This window comes from Phyllobates terribilis, unplaced genomic scaffold, assembly GCF_046119375.1.
Source record: "Phyllobates terribilis strain yellow unplaced genomic scaffold, ASM4611937v1 Scaffold_2__4_contigs__length_985480577, whole genome shotgun sequence".
In the NCBI taxonomy this organism is placed as follows: domain Eukaryota; kingdom Metazoa; phylum Chordata; class Amphibia; order Anura; family Dendrobatidae; genus Phyllobates; species Phyllobates terribilis.
In genome coordinates, this window is record NW_027362762.1 from 171,917,957 (window position 1) to 171,942,811 (window position 24,855).

The window sequence follows — 24,855 nt, forward strand, 5'->3', positions numbered from 1 at the left end:
CACAGTTCTCAGGCAGTGAAACTTCAGGGTAGTTTCACAAGGTGTGGATACCCTGCAAATAATGATGAAAAAAAAAATATATATAAAATTTAAAAATGAAAAGCACAAATTAAATTTTACCACCCAAATCTCATCCACCCACTTTCTGAATAGGAAAAAAAAAAAAAAAAAAGACGACGAAGAAAGGAATCCGTGCAGAATACTGGCGGACATTTACATTCCTGGCTTGTCAATATACGCTACATATTTTGACAGATTTCCCAATTTTCCCTTGAATGGAGCCTGTGATCCACAGAATAATAAGGGATTCCATTAACGGATTTATTAGCAGGGCTGTGGAGTCAGTAAGCCAAACCTCCGACTCAGACTCCTCAATTTCCATGACACCGACTCAACGACTGCGACTCCCTCATACATGGCTCATGTTTAAGTGATAAATTTACTGTAGCCCAGATTCAGCTCAGCTAAGTCTAGACACTTCGATCAGGAATAGGACAGACATTTATAGGACATTTCATAAGTTTACCAAATTATTATGAAAAAATATTCCCCACAAACTGCATTGAACTACTGTACCCAATTTATTATATATTTTAGGTGTCGGAGTTGGTCCATTTTATACCGACTCCACCAAAACGGGCTCCGACTCAGACTCAGACTCCACAGCCCTGTTTATTAGTAGCTTTTTCATGATGGAAACCTTTAACAGATGCCATTATACTCCATGGCAATTCTGAGGCAGCCTTTTAATAAATTCAATACCCATGGGCACGACAACAGGCAGTAACAGATGCTGTACAGTGGAAGCCTTCACAATATTATATAATTTTTTTTCTCTTTTTAAACACGGATGTCTAAGTTTACCAATCTTTCTTCCTGGACCAGAAAGAGACAACTTTGTTGCTACGCCACTTTTTTTTTTTTTCCGCCATTTGAATGTACACCAGTCCTTCGTATTTCGCATATACATCAGGAGCTTTCCTGGTGTACATACTAAAAATAAAAGGGCAAAAAAAGTGGTACAAATATTGCCCAACTTGTGGATTTTGCCAGGGTTATCTCGATTTGGTCGCAGATTTACAATGGATTCTGGATTTACGTTTTGTGTATCCTAATTGTATTTTTTTTCTTCTGTCCAATACTTTGGATTTTCAATGTTTCCAATTTTTCCTAAAATGGAATAAAAGGAGATTAAAACATCAGTTTAATAGTGGAAATGAATCTCAGCAGCTGTAGAAAATTCTAATTTGAAGTTTACATAAACCGGTATTCTTCTTAATCAGTGAGAAGAGATCACAGCGTCCACCTGATAATCACAGGATGCACAATTGTAAAATGTCACTCCTGCATTCTACGTCTCTCCACTCTCCTTACACGCTTCTCTGGTACACATCCACTTATTTGAAGGTGGATGGAGATGTTGTGTAAGAATTATTTGTGCCATATAGGCCATCATGATCATCAAGGCCAGCAATTATCTCCAGGGCATGTAACAAGCAATGCATTGAAACTAGAGTGACAGGGCATTACAGGGTTATTCTACATTTGTCTTTTGACAAGCTTAATTCTGCATTTGCTACTTCCTGGCTGGGCGGGCACTCCTTTCTGAGTGACAGTTCTGGTGAGTAGCAGAGCTGTAGTATTCGTGTAACCAGGGCTGTGGAGTTGGAGTCGGTATAAAATAGACAGACTCCTAAAATATATAATAAATTAAGTACAGTAGTACAATGCAGGATGTGCTGTAAATGTTTTTATAAGAATTTGGGAAACTTATGAAATGTCCTATGAATGTGTTCTATTCCTCATCTAAGGATGAAGGGAGATGAATCTGTGCTGCACTTTATGTATATGCTCAGTATTGAGGCAGTGCTGGGGAGCCAGAGGTTTGGCTTACTGACTCCACAGCCCTGCGTATAAATATAAGGCTGTGTGCCCACGATGCAGAAATGCTGCATAATTTTTCCACTTCTCCCTGGCAGGAAAAACGCATGCGGATTTTACATGCGTTTTTCCCGCCAGGTAGAAGCGTTTGTCAAGCATTTCTGCATGTGGGTTATCAAGCGCTTTTCCAAGCGATTTTAGCATCACTTGGAAAAGTGCTTGACAACTGGGTCACACTATATAAATCCATGCAACCGGCATGGATTTATATAGTGTGACCAAGAAATAGTTAAAGGTAAAAAACTAAAGATTATACTTGCCTTCCGATGGCCCACGGTATTTTCTCCGCTCCGTCCAGTCTCCCCGGTGTCTCGCGGTGGTGTGAAAGGACCTGCGATGACATCATTGAGTCATGTGACCGGTCACGCGACCGCCGACGTCAGCAGTCGCGTGACCTGTCACGTCACGGCAGATCCTCACACCACCGCAAGCCGAACCAGAGACCAGATGCATCGCTAAGGAGGCCAGTAGACATCAGAAGGTAAGTATAATCTTTATTTTTTATTTTAAATTCTTTTTTTTTTTTTTTTTTTTTACAGGTTCTATGGTACCCGTACCATCCGCACATTGAAACACTTAATATCCGCGTGTGCAAATGTGCTGACACGGATATTAAGCGTTTCAATGCAAGTCAATGGCGGCAATTACGCTGCGTGTCCGCAAAATTAATGGACATGCTGCGTATTTTTCCGCAATGATAATCCGCAGCATTGGGTCAGCCACAAATGCTCACTTGTGGAGTTGGCCCTCTTCTTGTAGTGGCCGCGGCAGGGCACTGTACATTGATTTGAAAAGGAGGCGGATGTGTAGTACCCCGCTGAGGCCATTATCAGAAGACGGCTAGCACCACAAGTGAGCATTTTCGGCAGGTGGTCGCTGCCGCCACCAACATCGATAACTGCTACGTCATCAATGCTAAAGTAGTGGACAACCTCTTGAAGTTCACAATCTGCAAGACACTAGTGGTCCCTGCAGACTCAGACTAAACCGTGTTAAGATAATCTTTCCAAGGTGAGAGAAAGTTTAGTTTATAACAATCAGTAATTTAGAAGGAGAATATATCCACAGGAAAAGATTACATAGAACAAGGTGAGATGCTGTCATAGCCAAGATAAGCAGTAATATCACTATACGAAACATTCACACCAAATGCTACCTGGAAGCATAAAAAGCCACTACACCAGGATATTCTACTAAATGCCGGCTCAGCACTCAGAGGAGCCTACCTTCTGCCTTCAGGCCTTCCTTTTCAAGCAGGTCTTTTACAACATTCTCAATGTGTCTCAGCTGGGGGTTTTCGCTGCTCATTTCCTTGCTCTCGGGATGCTCAGAGCTGCCCCGTCGTATCTTTGTGACCCTGACTTTTACACGGCCATCCAAACGGTCATCTGATGTGAAGAAGGCAATAGGAAAATGTAACCCACCATCAACGTGCTAGCATAAATAACAGCTAAATAAAGTGGGTCACGGCCGCTCAGGTGAGTCAAGGCGACGTTTAGCTGCACAATGTAAAAGACAGAAGAAACACTGCCAAGGAAACAGATGCAGCAGAAAAAAGCAGGAAAGGAAGACCTGAAAGCGTAAAGGGTCCAATATTCTAGGTACCAAGTCAAACTCCTGAACAACATAGAAGTCATCTATAGCCAATAATCTCAATTACACCACTGCTCACCAGCCTACAGCAGCGCCATAATACAGGAACCCAAATACCAGAATGTTAATCACCAGATCAACAACGCAAAAAAAAGAGACAAATCCTAGAAGGAGCAGATTTTATCTAAAATCAGAATATAAAACATGCTACACAATGAGTGACCAGTGTCCATTATTCAGACATTCATTGGGTATCCACAAAAACTAATCCAGGAGTGACGAGTACTAGACTACAATATCTTCCCCCATCTAGGAACAGGACTTTATGGGAAAACCCTCCGAGCAGATATCCCAATGGTTTTATCAAATCTAAATTGGGCACAAGAAGTGGGGCCCCTTCCCTCAGTAACTGGGGCAGAGGAGAGGGAGTGGATGCAGAGATTGCAGAATTGTGAATGCAGCTCCAGGGTAAAATACAGACTACAGCTCAGGACTGGTAGAAGAGAAATAATACAAGTTACAGCTCCTCAACATGTTTCTGCAGATTATATAAACATGAAACCCGTTTCCAGACAGAGATACACTTTACCGAAAAAACAATCTTATGAATTTTACCTAAATTTAAAGGGGACGACACAACTTTTCCATCAAACTTTCAATACTTCTATTCCCATAAATATTAGACCTGCAGCAGTTATTAATGCTCGCTGCTGTGCTGTTCCACTGGAAATGTAGGACTACATCCACAACTGGTCAATTAAAAAAAATGATGGTATATTCCCCAGGTCAATGGAGAGGGTCCCTACAGTGTGATGACATGCGGTCAGTGCCGACGGAGTAAATACCGGGCAACAGTTTATATTAAAGTATTTTAACCAAATCTGGTGGCCCACATACTGTACATTCACGTGCTGTACCACATACCGGTTGGGGCTTTGGCGGCCGGATCGCTGTAGTCATTAGTGGGGACCTCATCGCTCTCCGTGGCCGGGGTCTCTTCTTCCGTCTCCACCGCAGCACTGTCCAGTTTATCAATCAGCTTATTCAATGTTGTGGCCAGTGATTTGGACGCTTGTTTCCTGTCAAACTCGCCCTTCAGACCTTCCGTCTCCAACTCTTCCTGAGCCTGCAACAGATTCCAATAGCTTCTTCATCAGTATAGCATAATGAAAGACACATGACATGTTCCTACTCTACCAGTGTCAAGTCTAAGTGTGGGCTCCCAGTGAAAAACTCTCTGATAAACATCCACTTGGACTTAAAAAAATAAATAAATAAACAAACTCAGTAGGTGCCAAATACTTTAAATTGGTAATATCTTTGCACAACCCTCTCCCATCGGTGTCACAGGGCCCTGTGACGGGTAGTGGTGGCTCCAGAATCCCGGGCCAGCGCCCTGCAAAAGAGCGATTATACTTGAAGTTTCTGCCCTACTATGGGCATTGGCTTCTTCTTTCTTCTGCGCAGGTGAGTCGCTGTAAGTAGGGAGAGCACCTCATCACCGCACACGCCAGTGGACACTGGAGCGGAAGTAGCAGTGACTCACTGGTGCAGACGAAAGAAAAAGCCAATGCCCATAGTAGGGCAGAAACGTCAAGTGTAACTGCACTATTGCAGGCGCGGGATTCCAGGGTCATCACTACACGTCACTGTGACGCTGATGGGAGAGGGCTGGTGCGCTAATGAAGACCAGAGGCAGCGTTTTCTTCCAGACACCCCATGCCCCAGAGGATGAAAAAACCTCATTAACAAAGGAATAAAAGAGGATTTCTCCACATCCAGACTGCAGATATGGGCATACAGGTAGAACTATTTTAACCCATCACCTGTATGACCATATTAATAGGTTACATACGTCCAAAGGGGTGACAGATTCTCTTTATAAAGTTCAGCAGGATAGCAGTCACTACAACCTTCCCACCTGGTTTTATCTGGGGCAAAAAGGTCACTTTCTCGCCAGTTTTGTCACATGTGACAAAGTCCTGCTCCAAAATAATGAGAAACAGCGCCACCTAGTGTATATCTGGCACTACAAAGTTTTTAAAGTAAGCCTCCAAGTATATAGCTAACGCCTCGAAGACCAATTCTAAAACTCTGAAATGGGAATATTCTTTCCCGAAATATTCTAATTACTGATCTTTCCATACAGACCTTTATGGCATATCAGATATTTTTAAAATGGGAGTCCACAGCCCTCTTATTGGGGCAGCATCCAGCTAAATATATGGCACTTTCTATTCTGTAACATGGGAGCACAGACACATCCAGATAAGCACTAGCTGCCCGCTTATTCTCCGCCTACAAGTGGCTGGCAGCGCTCAATTTACAGTGTAGGGGTGGGACCCTCAGTCAAAAACATCGGAGACGGAAATTCTCCTTTAACAATTGAAAAGTGAAGTGAAAAAAAGAAACAGCTCACAACAATATAAAGGGGATGAGAGCTGGAGGGGAACACACAATGAAGAATGATAATATAAGTAGGAAACTACAGAAATCTTATATTCCCATTAATATAAGTTGCCGTTAAAAAGATTGGGGGGTGCACAAAAGTTTCTTCAGCGGGGCCAATGTCAGATCTTACTATTAAAAGTACCAGCTACAAAAAGTTGACATTACAGTTTGGTCAAATCGATTTGCATGACTTAGTAACAGCAGCCACGTCAGTAATCTATGGGTCGGACGGGAGCCCCTAGAAAGGCTGACAGCAGCTCCAGCATTTGTGAATTCATGCCACGCCGGATGTCAGAGGCGGTTCTCAGGACTTTCAACCAGTGGTCACACATTACCGACGTGGCCGAGGGACCAGGTCCAGCACCAACTCTAAGTGACAATATACATTACATGCTGTGTGCACCATTTTTTGATCAGCTTTGCAACAACTTTTGATACTGGAGCTCTGAGCAAGTCTGGAGGAGTCAGACAAGTGATATGAGCTCATCATGTCCCAACCTCACTGCCGGTTATAGCATCGTGTGGCATCTGAGTGGGATGCAATCATTTTTTCTGTGCAGGGATCTGCATCTGGCAATGTTCACATGAATGAGGCCATGCGGAAAAAGAAAAAGTGAAGAACATGCAGAACCACTGTTCGCTTCATGCTCAGGCTCGGTGGGGGGGAGCATTTCCTAGCAATATGCCATCACTTTAGGCATACCCCTTACAGGTCACTTGTGGCACTTGGCAATGTATTCCTGCTGTAATGGTATATGCACACGTCTTTAAGATGCCGGTGGACAATATGCTGCACATAATGTCTTTTTTAGTGCCGGTTTTCGACACATTTTACAGACTGATTCGGCCTGAAAAAGACGTTGTGTGCACATAGCCCAAGGATTCTAGTTGGAAGAAGCATAGTACGGGGCTCACCTCATCAATAATGTTATCAAATTCTTTTTTCATTTCCGCTCTCACGTTTTCCTTTATCTGGGAGGCCTCAGACTTGGGAAGCAGAATATTTTCCAACTCCTTCTCAAATTCTTGCATAAGGGCCTGCTCATCTTCATCCTTGGGGTCCCGTGTATCAGACGCAGGGCTCGAGTCTTCTTCGCTGTGCAATTCTTTATCCTCAGCATCATTTTTATCATCCTGTAAAAATAAGAAATCTGCTAGTAGAACCCATATACTACTAACCGCCAAATCCAAGCGCCACTACTCTGTCCTCCTCCTTCTGGACTTGTCACCTGCCTTCGACACAGTAGACTATTCCCTCTTACTACAGATTCTCTCATCTCTCGGCATCACAGACTTGGCCCCATCTTGGATCTCCTCATGCTTAACAGACAGGACCTACTGTGTTTCCCACTTACACACCACCTCCTCATCTCGCCCCCTATCTGTCGGTGTCCCCCAAGGCTCAGTTCTAGGACCCCTGCTCTTCACCATCTACAGCTTCGGCATCAGACAGCTCAGTTTCATGGCTTTGATTATCACCTCTATGCTGATGACACACAGATCTACCTCTCTGGACCTGATATCTCCTCCCTACTAACCAAAATCCCGAAATGTCTGTCCGCTATTTCATCTTTCTTCTCTGCTAGATTTTTAAAGCTTAATATGGATAAAACTGAATTCATCATCTTTCCCCATCTTACTCAACCCCCCCCATCTGACCTATCTATCAACGTCAATGGCTGTTCACTCTCCCCAGTCCCACATGCTCACAGCCTCGGGGTAACTCTTGACTCTGAGGTCTCCTTCAAACCACATATCCAAGCCCTTTCCACTTACTGCCAACTCCAAAATATCTCCCGTATCTGCACATCCCACAGCAAAGACTCTGCAAAAACACTAGTGCATGCCCTCATCATATCCCGCCTCGACTACTGCAACCTCCTGCTCTGTGGCCTCCCTTCTAACACTCTCACACCCCTCCAATCTATACTAAACTCTGCTGCCCGACTAATCCACCGTCCACCTGCTATTCCCCGGCCTCTCCTCTCTGTCAATCCCTTCACTGGCTCCCCATTGCCCAGAGACTCAAGTTCAAGACCCTAACCATGGCATACAAAGCCATCCACAACCTGTCTCCTCCATACATCTGTGACCTAGTCTCCCGGTACTTACCTACACGCAACCTCCAATCCTCACAAGATCTCCTTCTCTACTCCCCTCAAACGTATACAAGATTTCTCCCGTGCAGCCCCCCTACTCTGGAACTCTCTACCCCAACACATCAGACTCTCGCCTACCGTGGAAACCTTCAAAAGGAACCTGAAGACCGACCTCTTCTGACAAGCCTACAACCTGCAGTAACCATCGCTCCACCATTTGCTGCACAACCAGCTCTACCCCCACCTGTATCCTCGCCCATCCCTTGTAGATTGTGAGCCCTCGCAGACAGAGTCCACTCTCCTGTACCAGTCGCTGACTCGTTTTGGTCAAGATTATTCTAAGAGTTTCTGCTATGTATACCCCTTTTTCACATGTAAAGCGCCATGGAATTAATGTAAATAATAATAATAATAATTATTATACAATGCCCATAATGATGAGTACCGTATAGTGTGAAACCAGCGCAAGACCATTTAGCTGAAGAAAAAAAAAATGTATGTTTAAATCAAGACCTATAAAGGTAGGATCTACAACAATTCTCTCATCTACCATCATGTTTTACACAGCCCTATCTAGCCCTCAGTGCCGCTGCTTGTCTAGGGAAAATCTTACGGAGAGGTTCCTTTTAAAGAGTCTGTCTCAGGGTCTTATCTTCAGGAGCATACTGCTCCCTGCATCCCAGCGTCTGGCGGCGGTGAGCCCCAAAGATTGTCATTTTTAGCCGGCTGCATTGCACAACAGCTGACCCAAACTAAGCACTTTCTGCAGCATTGGAGGAACACACAGCCTCAGAGCGGCGTGCTAGCATACTGCCTGGAAAACAGCTTGAAAGCATGAGCTACTTGCCTCAAAAACTGCCCACTTCTGACAGGATTTCAGAAGTGGCTGGTAACCTTGGCAACAATTGGTATACAAAATAAAAACACTGTTGTGGGAGCTTTTTATTAAAGAGGTAAACTGCAAAGTTGCTTGCTTTTACAAATGTAATAAAATGAGACAGGCCCTTTAAAAATTAAGCAGACGTGACCCACGAGCTCTGCCCTGTGTCTTTATCTAGTAAAGGGATGTCAAACTCAAACACACAGAGCCAAAATTAAAAACTTGGATAAAGCCGCTGGCAAACCAGTATACAGTATAATGGGGCCCCCCCACAGTATAATGGGGGCCCCCCCACAGTATAATGGGGGCCCCCCCACACAGTATAATGGGGGCCCCCAGCACAGTATAATGGGGGCCCCCCGCACAGTATAATGGGGGCCCCCCGCACAGTATAATGGGGGCCCCCCCGCACAGTATAATGGGGGCCCCCCCGCACAGTATAATGGGGGCCCCCCACACAGTATAATGGGGGCCCCCCACACAGTATAATGGGGGCCCCCCACACAGTATAATGGGGGCCCCCACACAGTATAATGGGGGCCCCCACACAGTATAATGGGGGCCCCCACACAGTATAATGGGGGCCCCCACACAGTATAATGGGGGCCCCCACACAGTATTATGGGGGCCCCACACAGTATAATGGGGGCCCACACAGGGGTGGTGGTTCTGGTGTCGAGGGCCACATAAACCACCCTGAGGGCCAGAGTTTGACATGTATGAGCTAGTATATTGCCAGTCTCATCATGCTAACCATGCCAGACTGGTGGAACAGTCCTGCATCTTCTTGTACCCAATCGGTCCCTCTTGCCCAGCTGCCATACTGCTATAGTTGGCCACTGGGACACCGAAATCTAACTTAGCGGACCATCGCTGCTCTCTGCCCACACCCTTCTATCATGGGACACGTGGGCTTCTTTACAGCATGAGAGGAAAAGCAGAATGTAGAATAAAGAGCTAACACACAACACTTAAAACCTTTACAAGCACCTGTGACCCCCTTGACACTATAAACTTTACTAAAAAGATGTTGGTGTGCCTACATGTAAGGATACCTCACACGCTGCATATTTTTCTGCAGTAGATAAGCTGCAAAATTTGCCCGTTTGTGCAGATTGTTGCCGACTTGGTGCAGAAGTCAATGTCTGTGCAGAATTTTTTAGCAAAGTGTAGATTTGTTGAAATCTCATCTTCTTAGTCGGTGCTGTAACTTGCACGCAAATCTACACCAGATATGCAAGGAGTGGACCAACCCTAAAGCTCTGTCTCCAGATAGCATATTCACTGCGGACCTCCACCGGAGGAATCCACAGATGAGTTTAGCATTGAAAATATTCTAGAGAAGGAGAGGTGGGAGCCGCACATTTCGCCATTTGCAATGCAAAGGTGAAATTTGTAGCTACATGTAAAGCATAAATGGACATGCTGCCGATCTCAGCCCACCACTCGTCAATTTATGCTGCAGATATATTTCACAGCATGTGCACAAGATTACTTAAAGGGAATCTGTCAGCAGGTGTAAGCTACCTCATCTGTGAGCAGCATAAGGTAGGAAAAGAGACCCTGATTACAACGATGTATCACTTAGATTACTGGGTGCAGCCATTCTGACACAATCAGTTTTTAGATTTAGCAATGCAGCAAAGCTGAGAAAGCTAACCCCGCCCCCACACGCTATGTATATACATAGTCTATAGACAGTGAGCTGATTATCACAGGAGGGGCGGAGCCAGACTACCAGACACTTGCTGAAGTCCCAGCAATGATAAGCTCCAGGTCCCAAAACATTTATTGCAAATGAAAAGCATGGAGAGGCATCGCTGAAATCTGTGTTTTAACCCCTACAGCATGCTGTCTGCAGATTACACAGCAAAAACCAGCTGACAGATTTGATTTAAAATGTGCTGTACTGGCACTGTAAAATGCAAAGGATTTTCCGCTGTGTAGGAACATACAATAAAAGTTAACACTGGAAGATAATTAAGGATCATCATAAAAACACACGGCCTTCTGCATCACCAGGGCTCAAGGATGTATGCTTGCTAGATATGCTTGGCCATTGGTACAGGTTCCTCTACAATAGAAGATTTGTTCTGTGCAACCTAAACCTATGAAGGGATTTCTAGAAAGTGATATGTAGGTATACAACAAGCAGTTCGCCCCAAATTTAAAAAAAAAAAAAAAAAAAAAAAAAAAGGTTAATTTTGCATAGAACGAAAAAAAAAAAAAAAAAAAGGTTAATTTTGCATAGAACGAAAAAAAAAAAAAAAAACGTGGTCTTGGTGAACGCTGCCAGTGAAGAGGATATCCGGGATGCCGTAGAGAAGCAGGTATTTATTCAAACAACACATTTCGGACCGGATCCAGCTCTTAACCAGGTACATCATGAGGTACCTGATGAAGGAGCCAGAACCGCTCCGAAACGTTGTTTGAATATACAGTGGGTACGAAAAGTATTCAGACCCCTTTAAATTTTTCACACTTTGTTTCATTGCAGCCATTTGGTAAATTCTAAAATGTTAATTATTTCTCATTAAAGTGCACTCTGCACCCCATCTTGACTGAAAAAAACAGAAATGTAGAAATTTTTGCAAATTTATTAAAAAAGAAAAATGGAAATATCACATGGTCATAAGTATTCAGACCCTTTGCTCAGTATTGAGTAGAAGCCCCTTTTGAGCTAGTACAGCCATAAGTCTTCTTGGGAATGATGCAACAAGTTTTTCACACCTGGATTTGGGGATCCTCTGCCATTCTTCCTTGCAGATCCTCTCCAGTTCCGTCAGGTTGGATGGTGAACGTTGGTGGACAGCCATTTTCAGGTCTCTCCAGAGATGCTCAATTGGGTTTAGGTCAGGGCTCTGGCTGGGCCAGTCAAGAATGGTCACAGAGTTGTTCTGAAGCCACTTCTTTGTTATTTTAGCTGTGTGCTTAGGGTCATTGTCTTGTTGGAAGGTGAACCTTCGGCCAAGTCTGAGGTCCAGAGCACTCTGGAAGAGGTTTTCATCCAGGATATCTCTGTACTTGGCCGCATTCATGTTTCCTTCAATTGCAACCAGTCGTCCTGTCCCTGCAGCTGAAAGGCAGCGTGCCCACTACGCGTTTTTCAAGCGTTTTTGCCGCGGAATTTCCTCAGCGAAAACGCTTAAAAAAACGCTTGGTTATACGTGCCCCATGGTCCCCAATGATAATCCGCATGTGCTGTGCACATGCTGCAGAAATTTCCGCTGCGGATTATCATTGCGGAAAAATACACAGCATGTCCATTAATTTTGCGGACACGCAGCGTAATTGCAGTCATCGACTTGCATGGAATCGCATAATATCCGCAAGAGCACATGTGGATATTATGCAATTCTACAACCCCTGGCAAAAATTATGGAATCACTGGGCTCGGAGGATGTTCATTCAGTTTAATGTTGTTGAAAGAAAGCAGATCACAGACATGGCACAAAACTAAAGTCAGATTTTAGACACAGCTGACTGAACAACCAACATCTTTAGCAACATTGCGTGATGATTTACCTTCTTTTAAGAGTTTGATAAACCTCTCCTTTGTTTCAATTGACATCTCTCGTGTTGGAGCCATGTCAGTCCACTTGGTACAACAGCTCTCCAAGGTGTGATCACTCCTTTTTAGATGCAGATCTAATTTGATGCAGGTGTTAGTTTTGGAAATGAAAATTTACAGGGTGATTCCATAATTTTTTCCCTCTGCTTGGTCTGAGAAAAATTACCCTTACCGAGTACCACATTTTTAATCTTGATTTCTTTTAGTGTTTCTTAAAGCCCTAAAGTTGCCATTTGAAATAACTTTAGTTTTGTGCCATATGTGTGATCTGCTTTTTTTTCAACAACATTAAACAACTTAATGAACATCCTCCGAGCCCGGTGATTCCATAATTTTTGCCAGGGGTTGTATGTGCAGATGGTACCCGGGTCTGGAGAAGAGGAGACTCTCCTCCAGACTCTGGTACCAAAAGAACCTGTTAAAAAAAATAAATTTTAAATAAAAAAATAAAAGATTATACTCCCTTTCCGATGTCCCCCGGTGTTTTCTCCGCTACGTCTGGTCTCTTGTACTGCTCGCGATGGTCTAAAAGGACCTGCGGTGACGTCATTTAGTCATGTGACAGGTCACGTGACCGCTGACGCCGGCGGTCGCGTGACCAGTCACATGACGTCACCGTAGGTCCTTTTAGATCACCGCGAGATGCGGCGGAGAAAACACCGGGGGCCATCGGAAGGTAAGTATAATGTTTATTTTTTTTTACCTTTTTTATTATTTTTTTTACCTATTACTTGGTCACACTATATAAATCCATGCCAGTTGCATGGATTTATATAGTGTGACCAAGTTGTCAAGCACTTTTCCAAGTGATGCTAAAATCGCTTGGAAAAGCGCTTGATAACCCGCATGCAGAAAAGCATGCAAAAATGCTTGACAAATGCTTCTACCTGGCAGGTAAAACGCATTTAAAATCCACATGCGTTTTTCCTGCCAGGGAGAAGCAGAAAAAATATGCAGCATTTCTGCATTGTGGGCACTTAGCCAAAAACACACCCATAGCATGATGCTGCCACCACCATGTTTCACTGTTGGGATTGTATTGGGCAGGTGATGAGCAGTGCCTGGTTTTCTCCACACATCCTGCTTAGAATTATCACCAAAAAGTTCTATCTTCATCTCATCAGACCAGAGAATCTTATTTCTCATAGTCTAGGATGCCTTCATGTGTTTTTGAGCAAACTATGTGGGTTTTCATATGTCTTTCACTGAGAAGAGGCTTCCGTCGGGCCACTTTGGCATAAAGGCCCGAATCGTGGAGGGCTGCAGTGATAGTTGACTTTGTGGAACTTTCTCCGTTCTTCCTACTGCATCTCTGGAGCTGAGCCACAGTGATCTTGGGGTTCTTCTTTACCTCTCTCACCAAGGCTCTTTTCCCACAATTGCTCAGTTTGGCTGGACAGCCAGGTCTAGGAAGACTTCTAGTGGTCCCAAACTTCTTCCATTTAAGGATTATGGAGGCCACCGTGCTCTTAGGAACCTTGAGTAATGCAGAAATTCTTTTGTAACCTTGGCCAGATCTGTGCCTTGCCACGATTCTGTCTCTGAGCTCCTTGGGCAGTTCCTTTGAGCTCATGATTCTCATTTGGTCTGACATGTACTGTGAGCTGTGAGGTCTTATATAGACAGGTGTGTGCCTTTCCAAATCAAGTCCCATCAGTTTAATTAAACACAGCTGGACTCCAATGAAGGAGTAGAACCATCTCAAGGAGGATCACAAGGAAATGGACAGCATGTGACTTAAATATGAGTGTCTGAGCCAGGGCTGTGGAGTCGGTAAGCCAAACCTTCGACTCAGACTCCTCAATTTCCCTGACACCGACTCCCTCATACATGGCTCATGTTTAAGTGATGAATTTACGGTAGGACACATTTTTCTCAGCTAAAAGTCTAAACCCTTACATCAGGAATAGGACATTTCATAACTTTCCCAAATTCTTATGAAAAAATATTACCCACAAACTGCATTGAACTACTACTGTATGTTTTATACCGACTCCAACTCAGACTCCACCAAAATGGGCACCGACTCCGACTCCACAGCCCTGGTGTGCAAAGGGTCTGAATACTTAAGACCATGTGATATTTCAGTTTCTGTGTTAATAAATTTGCAAAAATTTCTACATTTCTGTTTTTTTTCAGTCAAGATGGGGTGTTGAGTGTACATTAATGAGAAAAAAGTGAACTTTTTAGAATTTACAAAATGGCTGCAATGAAACAAAGCGTGAAAAATTTAAAGGGGTCTGAATACTTTCTGTACCCACTGTATACCTGCTTATGACGCGCCCCCTGGGCCAGTGTTGTTGGGGATACCCGGAGCCGGATCAGATGGGGGTTGTAGTCTCCGAGTGGCTGTGACCCGGTCCGTGCCCAGGGTGTCAAGCTCAGTGTGTGGCAGTCCTTATGATGTTTCTAGATGTTCTTTTGTGTCGACTACGCCACCCGTTGAATTGCGGTCACTACGGCCGCCGCTGCAGCAGGGTCCACTGAGGCTGATGGTGTTTGTGCAGCTTAGGTAGTATAACCCCCAACGGGAGGGGTATAGCCTCAGGGGGTCAGGTGCAGAGGATGGTGGTTGTGGAAGTGCAGGGATGATGGTAATGAGAGTCAGAGTCGGGTTGTGCAGTTCAGGGTTCTTTACTTACTGCAGATGTTCCGGTCACTCCGGCCTTGAGTGACCACCCGAACCGTGCTGCGTCCACCAGGTCCTGGACTCGGCCAACCCCCAAGTAGTTCTGGAGCGTGGTTCTGAGCTCCCTTTCTGTCCTGTCCTCGTCTCTGGCCTTCCCCACCAGGGATCCACCTATGTCCGGCTCCCTCGGGCCTTCTGTTGGTAACCCTTGACTCTGGGTTCCCTGACCCTACGCGTGGTCTGCCTTCCGGGTGGATATGGTGGGTGGCCGTGGCAGATGCTGCCCACGGCCTCCGGTCTCTGGCTGAGGTATGCTGTAGCCCCCACCAGTTTGGGATCCGGTACCCTGTTGCCAACTCTTCACCCTGTGATTGTATTTGGGCTCTCAGAGTTCCTTCTTTCTCCCCCTCTGGGTCTTTCTTTCTCCTCTCTCTCTCTGGGCCTTGGAGCTGCTCTTCTCCTCTGCTCTCTTCCACTGCTCTGCAAAAGACCTACTGACTGACCCTGATCTAAGATGGTGCCCACCTTATATACTCCCTCTATGTGTGAGCTCAGGTGACCAGCACCCAATGAGCTCCTAGCTTTACCCAGGCTGCTCCCCCTATCTGCCCCTACACTACTGGGATGTACCACCCCCCTCCCACTCCAGCCAAGGACAGACTCGGTCGTACCTGCACATTATTAAGTGGGAGTACCATTGGTCTGTCCTCCGGAAATGGGATGTGTGTAGTGCATGCAGCCTTCTGAGCTCAGTTCCACACCCCATCCTTACCCGGGAGTGGAATATCACACCTCTGGGTTGAGGTGCAATACCCCTGTAGCAGCCGAATCCTCAGGGTGCTACATTTATCTACGGCATCCCGGATCTCCGCTTCACTGGCAGCACTAATAGAGATAGCGTTTTTTTTCATTTTATGCTAAATTATCCTGAGACCTGATGGTGCCCGCCAGAACTGCGTGGAAGTAGCTACAGCCTTTGGGAGTTTGGGGTATATCACACCTCTTAGTGTTGTACCGGCTGCACGACACCTTCAGGTGGGATAGCTTGTAGGAGAGCTCTGCATCTCTTTCTGCACTAAAAAAAATTGTTCAGGCTGTGAACTTAAACTGATAATGTTAGGAAGAAGAAAATGTGCAATGTGAAACTAAGCTTTAAAGGCTACTGGAGAAATTCGTACACTATACAAAGAGCAAACGTTTGGAGAAGAATAAGGCTCTTGGATACAAAAGGCAATATAGGACGCTGCCATTCTGGCCCATGAGACAGCATATAAAATTGTAAAATGGTAAAAAGTACAGCAAGAAGCTCAGAAAGTGATACACCGCTGGAGTTGGGGTCCTGGTCCCTATTTTAGACTGTGCTGCCCATATACATCAGATTATTGTTGGCAAGTCATGTAAGTAGTGTACGCCGGCCTCCAGATCTAGGACACCAAGAAATCCATCATGTCCGACCCTTTGTTACACATCAACCAAGTCCGGTTTATCTACAGGAATGCGGCAGAAGTATTGCCCCACTACCAACACGTGCACAGGCCCTAAACCACCCAGCATATGCCAAAATATTCAAAGCATATGGACCACATATCCAACTATAGCGGGATACAATGGCAGCTGCCATTGGAGGTGTACAACTGGAGAACTTTCCGACATACAGCTTACCACTAATCTGTTCCCATCTCATTACGTGAACACAGCCTATGGCATTGCTAGATACTCTCAACAGTTTCTGGTTTCCTCTCCCCTACTCCTGCTCAGACATTAGCCATCATGTGCAGCTACAGAAAACATACAGTCTTATCACATTACAATTGCCGATACAACCACAATCTAATGTAAACCAAACCTGTATCCAGTATGGCGTCCAATACCTTTTTATGAGTTTTCTTTAAATCTGCAATAAACTTTACGAGGTCTTCTGGGTTCCTGATTATTCTATAGCGGGGAGTCTTCGATGAACCTAAGGCACAAAACTGATCAGTGAATTATTGTAGATCACACACTAGGTTTTTTGCCTTGAAGACCAGCAATAAGGACTTTAGACATCAGCAGAAAGCAACCTGTAAGAATCATCACTCAAACTGGTAGGGCTAGAATTAATCAATAGGGAACTTAAAAAAAATAATGAGAGTGAATGCATATGGCTGGATTACAGATACTAATTATTATGCCAACGCCAATATACAAACATATACATACATAGTGTGATATGTGTGCACTGCAGAGTGTATATAAGGTGCGTGCTGTAAAGCTATATGTGTACACTACAGAGTGTATATAATGTGTGTGCTGTAAAGCTAACAGGCAATCAGTAGGAAATATGTTTTTCCTATTTTCTACTGTATAAACACCTAGGGTGTGTTCTATAGTCTATACCTACTGGATAATTTCTTTCATGTTTTCCTGTCCCCAGTTCCTCCGTAATGGTCTCTCTGCTCAGTGTGAAGTTGCCACTCCTTTAGTGCTGCCCATGTGACCACTACACTACATTTCCCACAACCCCCTGCTCTATGATCTGCTTGTGGCCACCTGGGCAGAGCTGCGGTGGATACATGGTGCGATGTATAGTTTCTAATATTATAGCAAAGGTAATTCTTGGCTGTCCCCACCACGCTGTGTAAAGGTTTCTAATCTTCCATCCTCCAGCTCTCTTTGTGTTTCGGACATATCCCCCAGCGATGTGTCCTTTCCTAGCACTAAAACCTGGCTTTGTTGCCCATAGCAACCGATCAAAATGCAGCTTTCCTTTTACCTGAGCTGCGGGAAAAATAAAGGCTGAGCTTTTATTAGTTGCCTTTTGGAGCAAAGACCAACTCGATACGAGTGCCCAGTTGTAACCATAGGTAGTAGACGTCCGTTATAACAAATATAGACAAAAGACGTAGTTACTTACCGGTAACGGGATTTCTCAGAGCCCATGACGGCACCACGGAGAGAGGGGATACGCCCTTCAAGGGCAGGAAACCTACAGATAAAAGGGCGGTGCCTCTCTCCCGCATCAGTTGTTTACAGAGCATGAGAGGACCACCAGGTTAGTAACATGAAATTTTACAATTTAAGGACTCGTCAGAGTCACCACGTGGCTACAACAGGTAACTAATAAGTGTGCGCACCCACACGTGAAGGGAGGGAATGTACGGGTGCCGTCATGGGCTCTGAGAAATCTCTTTACCGGTAAGTAACTACGTCTTTCTCCTTCCCCATGACAGCACCACGGAGAGAATTACAGAGAAGTGACTAGTTAAGGGGGGGGGCCACAGCTTCCAGAACCCTTCTCCCGAAAGTAAGGTCCGAAGAAGAGGTTAAGTCTAGCCGGCAGTGATTAAAGAAGGTAGAGGGGGAAGACCAGGTTGCAGCTCTACATATCTGCTCTATCGTAGCACCGGCTTTCTCCGCCCAGGAGGCTGCCACCGCTCTTGTTGAGTGGGCCTTCAGTTTCTCCGGGGCAGCTTCTCCACGTGAGGAGTACGATAGTGTGATGGCCTCCCTTATCCATCTGGCCAGAGTGCCCTTAGAGGCTTTTAACCCTTTACGAGGGCCCTGAAAGCAAACAAAGAACTATCCTGCCTACACTCGTGTCGCCTCTAGATATCGGATTAGGCACCTTCTGACGTCTAGTGTATGCAAGACCTTCTCTTTCGTGTTCCTAGGGTTAGGGCAGAAAGAAGGAAGGGTGATTTGAGGTGTCGGGATAGTCCAAGGTATACCCCGGCCTAGATTGTCTATGTTCCCCCACCACTCTAGGGAGAGTGTGGTTTCTGCAGATAGCGCTAGCTGCCCTTCTAAATGCCCTTTTAGGGATTTTTCTGACTCTAGAATTTCCCACTGTAGGGTCCTGGTATGTATTTGAGCCCACTGGACGGCCGGGAAACAAGCCGTCAGGGAACCTAAAAGGGACATGGCTTTCCGTAGGGACATTGATGGGTGGGACTTTGCCCGTGACATCTGGCCTATGATTTTGCGAATTTTCTCTGCGGGGAGACGACACTCCTGTCTTTTTGAATCCAGCACGATGCCAATATATTCCTGTATCTGGCATGGTACTATTTTGGATTTCTCCAGATTCAAAAGCCATCCTAAGCGAGTCAAAGAATCCATGACATTTCCCAGATGGGATTTGCAGTCTAGGAAGGAGCTGCCTATTACCAGGAAGTAGTCTAGGTATGGGACAACCAGGGGATTCTGTTCCCTTAGATGAGCCATTACCTCTGCAACAACCTTGGTGAAAACCTTTGGGGCTATGGCGATGCCGAATGGGAGGGCCGTATATTGATAGTGTCTGACCACTCCACCCATAGGAACTGCTACTCTGAGGAACTTCCGGTAGTCCTTGTGTAGCGGGACGTGATAATAAGAGTCTTTTAAATCCAGGACAGCCATAAAACAAATCGGGAAACAGCATTTTTACTGATGATTTGTTTCCATTTTGAAGGCTTCCACCTTTAAAAGTCTGTTTAGCTTTTTTAGATTTACAATCGTCCTGTACGTCCCATCTGGCTTTCTCCTCAGGAACAATGGAGAATAGAATCCCTTGCCTTCCTCCTCCCCTGGGACTTCCTGAAGGACTGCCTTCCCTACCAATCTCTGGATTTCCTGCTCCAAGGCCAGCTGCTCCTCGCTGGAGGACCTTTCGGGGGTCACGACAAAGTTTTGTTGAGGGAATGTGAGGAACTGGAGCTTCAGGCCCGATTGTATTAGGCTCAGAATCCATGAGCTGTTGGATATTAACTCCCAGGCCGGGAGAAAGCCTGAAAGCCCCCCTCCCCCACCCGGGGCAAATCTTCAAATAGGAACCCTTTGATCTTCCTTCTCCTGTCTTCCCACCTATCCTGCTCTTTAGGGGGTTTTCTACGGATAAACCTTACTCCGAAAAGGTTTTCTGTAAGCATTGTTAGACAGGATAGGGAAATGCTTCTTATTGTCCCCTGCTTTTTCTAAGATGTCATCAAGAGCAGACCCAAATAGAAACTCTCCTTCACAGGGGATGGAGCACAATCTTGATTTGGTCTGTAGATCCCCGGCCCAACATTTGAGCCAGAGGGCTCATCTGGCCGCGTTAGCAAGTCCTGTCGCCCTAGCACCTAATCTGACGGAATTCGCCGAGGCGTCAGCTAGGAAGGCCGCAGCCCCTTTCATCACCGGGATAGATTCAAAAATTGTGTCTCTAGAAGTTTTCTGCCTTAGTTGCGTTTCAAGCTGATCCAGCCAGACCAATAATGACCTGACCGTGAATATTTCCTGCTACCGCAGGTTTTAGCCCCCCAGCGGCTTCCCAGGAACCCTTTAGAAAGGAGTCAGCTTTCTTATCCATGGGGCTTTTTAAGACGCCCATGTCCTCAAAAGGAAGGGAGTATTTCCTTGAGGCTTTGGAGACGTCCAACTTTGGAGCTTTCTCCCAAAAGGAACATGCAGGGTCCTCGAACGGGTACTTTCGTTTAGGCGAAAGGAAACCCTTCCTCTCGGGTTTACTCCACTCCTTCTTAATTAAAGAGAGGACATGCTCATTTAGTGGAAAGGACCTCCTCTTTTTTTGATCTAGACCGCTGAACATTATATCTTGGATAGATTTTTTGGGCCGGGGATCTGCTAACCCCATGGTAGACCGGACTGCTTTAATGAGGCTGTTTCCTCGATAGGAAAGCAGCTCCATCCTCCTCTATCTGTAGACGAGGAAGAGGAAGATTAAGAGATGGATGTGTCCGAATCTTCGCCATTTTCAGAACTGCTAGATCGGGACTCGGGGGGATATGTTTTGGGCTTTTTTTTAACCTTTTACCCCCCTGGAAGGATTTAATGGTATTTTCGACTTGTGACTTAATTAGGTCTCTGAGATCAGAGGCAAATTTCGGGGTTTCCTGGCATATAGTTTGCTCAATGCAGGAGCTGTAGACTCTTATCCCAATAAAGTGGGTAGGGCTTCTGTGCAAAGTGCACAGGTCCTATTCTTTAATTTCCCTGTACTCTTTCTTCCCGGTTCAGGAGGTGGAGCCATCTTTGTAGGCGGAGTCCTCCTGGAAGACGCTGAGGTGGAGTCTTTGCTGCGCTGCGACGATCGGCCGGAGAGCCCGCTTCCACAGCTACGGCCCTGGTGCCCCGTTTCCTCCGGCTTCTTCTTTCGCTGGGATGGCGGTGGTGGTGGCAACGGAGGATGCAACTCTTGCTCCTCCAGCAATTCCTGGTCACTTTTTTTTTCCCAATACAGCGAAAAGTTTATATTGGACATTTATTTATTTATTTTTTCCCTATTCCTGACAGCGTGCCAGAGCTTTAAGAAGCATCTTCTGGCGTCCTCCGCTGTCTTAAGGCACTGGGAGATCCTCCCATAGTGCCTGTGGTGACCCAGCGCTCCCTCCTCCCCTGCACCTGCGGGAGGACGCCTGCGCAGACTGGCTACCCAGTCATGCATTGCGACACCGTGTCATTCGGAGGCGCCCAGCGCACTCGCGCATGCGCGTCAAAACCCGGAAGTACAAAAGAACACTGCCGGGCCGCGCTCCGACCTGCCACAACCAGGGGGGTCCAGCACAGCACCTCGGCGGGCCCCGACAGGCTCTGTCCTCTTCGTCTGGACCCCCCCACCCCCTAGAGGCCCAGCAGTGGCGCATCAGGGAACCGCACAAACAAGGCAGGGAACCCCCGCTGCCTGGATCGGACTGGCCGGGCCTGGTATCCCACAACGTTCATCTTCTGGCACCCCACAGGTATGCCTCCTCAGGAACCGTAGGATCCCGTCAAGGACAGGAAACCAACTGATGCGGGAGAGAGGTACCGCCCTTTTATCTGTAGGTTTCCTGTCCTTGAAGGGCGAATCCCCTCTCTCCGTGGTGCCGTCATGGGGGAAGGAGAAATTATTCACAATCTTAAATAAGAAAAACCATTGGCGGTTTAGTGGCTCGTAACTTTACGCTTGTGTTGCTTGGTCTATCCAGCAGCAGAGTGGCACAGACAAAAGGGGAACCCTGGTTTCTTCTCTGACAGAAGCGGCACAGTGCACATGCCGGCCTTGTGCAGTGAGGATGGTGCAATCACTGCAAAGAAAGAGGATGCCCACTACAGAAGAATGGCCGGTATCTACTGAGCATACGTGTTCAGTCATCAAAAAACTGCAGGACATATTCATGGGCAGCCACGTAGGAAAAAGCCTTGGAGCATGGGATTTTTAGGGGCCATATATAGAGCAGCGAGCACTTTTGGACACATATTGAAGTTTGCTTTTTTTTTTTTTTTTTTCCATTGAAGAGTTTAAGCACCCAAGCTATGATTGATATGGTGTGAACAACCATTTAAAGGGGTGCTCCAACAATGAGATAAAATGGAGTCCCTGATGTAATTCAAACTGCAGCCCGTCCTAGTCACGTGTCAATACGGGCTGCAGACTGAAGACATACGGCTCCTGAGGTCTGTGTCTCAACTGACAAGTTATAGCACACATACTTCAGCCAGCGTAAGTGAGTACGGCTGTCATATGTTAAGAAATAGGTCTCTTCCTCACTGAGCACAAAAGAGTTTATCTCCAGCTTCATCCTCCTCAATGTTTGTTTTCCAGTTGGGTGCAGGCAGTCTCTGTGCACTGATATAAAGTTGTCTGACTGACAGAGGAGGAGGATGAAGCTGGAGATCTCCTTACCAAGCACAATATGGGTTAAAACATATTTCTTCACATATGACAGCCGTGCTCCTGGCCGCTGACTGAGGCATGTGTGATACACCTTGTCAGTTGACACACAGATCTTGGGAGTTGTATGTCTTCAGTCTGCAGTCTGTACTAACACGTGACTGGTGCTGCAGCTTGATTTATATCAGGGGTGCCATTTTATCTTATTATTGAAGAGCCTCATTAATGATATATATGCTGCATACATTTCCACATGAAGAATCTACAGATCTCCAAGGCTAAGTAGACACTGTCCACTAAGCTGAAAGTATACGCCATAGCTTTTCCCGACATATACTTTGACAATACCATTAGGATTGTATTCAGACAAAGGCCATCAGTCTGCCTCTTTAGCCTCCATCTGGCCAGTATGAATGGGCATATTTTAATTAACTGTACAGGAAAGCTCAGAAGACAGCACCAACCCATATAGAGGGTGACATGTTAAAGAAAAACCTTACACCATGCACCACATTTTTTGTACCAGACTGTGGCCACTGTTGGGTGTATACCTGCTGAGCATAAACCCAACAGCGGCCAAAGACAAGTGCACCAGACAGCCATATGCTGGTGTGCGGGAGCAAGGACCATAGAAAAATCCAGGTTAAACTGAACTCTAATTGTAAGAGCCAGGATCAATGTATCTAAAGAGGAAATGTATCTAAAAGAAGCACAAACCTTCTGTTCTTCCATCTGGAGCACTGAGACTGGGAAATGTTCCTTCCTTTATTATATAAAAAAAAAAAAAAAAAAAAAAAAAGGAATTATATAACTACATAGTAAACCAGAAATTAGAATACAAACCCTAATTTCTCTCCAAAGTAAAGGGAGCAGAAGTTCTGCACAGGTTTTTCATAACCCTTCTTGGTTTGATCTGTAATTATAAGGCCCCCTTCCTGTGTCCGTGTTTGCAGTATGTGTGGCATCTGTTTTTCCACGGATGCCCCACATACCCATTATAGTCTATGGTGCTGCACACATGTCCGTGTTTTACCAGCAGCCTGGATGACAAGGGCCAGTACTAGTATATGGGCCCATGTAAAACACGTACAGCACACAGATGGCATCCATCTATATATATAATCGTCTTATCCCGTCTGTCTGTGTCTGTCTGTCTGTCTAGGAAATCCCGCGTCGCTCATTGGTCCGGCAGCGGCCAATCAGCGCCGCGGGATTTCTGAAAAAAGATGGCGGCCGTTAGCGGCTCATCTGCGGGACGGAGCTCAGCGGCGGTGCAGCCGGGAGGTGACCGGCGCGAGGCGCTCATCTCCCGGCCGGTAGCAGCGGAAAGACCGCCGGCGTCGCTGACCACCATGCGAAAGGGAGGACCAGGGAGCGGAGCTGCGGGTCGGGATACTTCTGCTGCGAGCGCCAGCTCATGTCCCGGGTTCTCGCTGCGGAAGTACCCGCACAGGCAGCGCCGCTCCCCGGTCCTCACCAAGACGATTCGATGATTGGTCGCGCTCTTCGGACCCGACCAATCACTGATCTTGCCGCAAAAGTTAAACACTACTGTGCTGATTGGTCGCGGACGCTGCCCGCGACCAATCACCGATTTGGGCGCCAAATTTAAATATCGGCCGCGACCAATCAGCACAGCGGTGTTTAAATGTGGAGTCAAAATCGGTGATTGGTCGCGGTCGATATTTAAATTTGGCGCCCAAATCGGTGATTGGTCGCGGGCAGCGTCCGCGACCAATCAGCACAGTCACAGTAGAGTTTAACTTTTGCGGCAAGATCAGTGATTGGTCGGGTCCGAAGAGCGCGACCAAAGTTAAACACTACTGTGCTGATTGGTCGCGGACGCTGCCCGCGACCAATCACCGATTTGGGCGCCAAATTTAAATATCGGCCGCGACCAATCAGCACAGCGGTGTTTAAATGTGGAGTCAAAATCGGTGATTGGTCGCGGTCGATATTTAAATTTGGCGCCCAAATCGGTGATTGGTCGCGGGCAGCGTCCGCGACCAATCAGCACAGTCACAGTAGAGTTTAACTTTTGCGGCAAGATCAGTGATTGTTCGCGGGCCAAGACCG

At 46.0% G+C, this 24,855-nt stretch overlaps 1 protein-coding gene across 2 annotated transcripts in view; it reads right to left on the minus strand.

The window, feature by feature from the left end:
- OS9 (OS9 endoplasmic reticulum lectin) overlaps positions 1–24,855 on the minus strand; it is a 72,401-nt gene that overhangs the window by 5,293 nt on the left and 42,253 nt on the right. The window contains exons 9-13 of one of the 2 annotated variants that reach the window (XM_073663282.1): positions 23,497–23,542; positions 17,036–17,124; positions 6,901–7,119; positions 4,459–4,660; positions 3,168–3,329 (exon numbers count right to left, since the gene is read on the minus strand). In XM_073663282.1, the coding sequence (XP_073519383.1) occupies positions 3,168–3,329; positions 4,459–4,660; positions 6,901–7,119; positions 17,036–17,124; positions 23,497–23,542 (718 nt within the window). The remainder of the gene's footprint in view (positions 1–3,167; positions 3,330–4,458; positions 4,661–6,900; positions 7,120–17,035; positions 17,125–23,496; positions 23,543–24,855) is intronic. The other variant, XM_073663284.1, reaches the window with a different exon arrangement.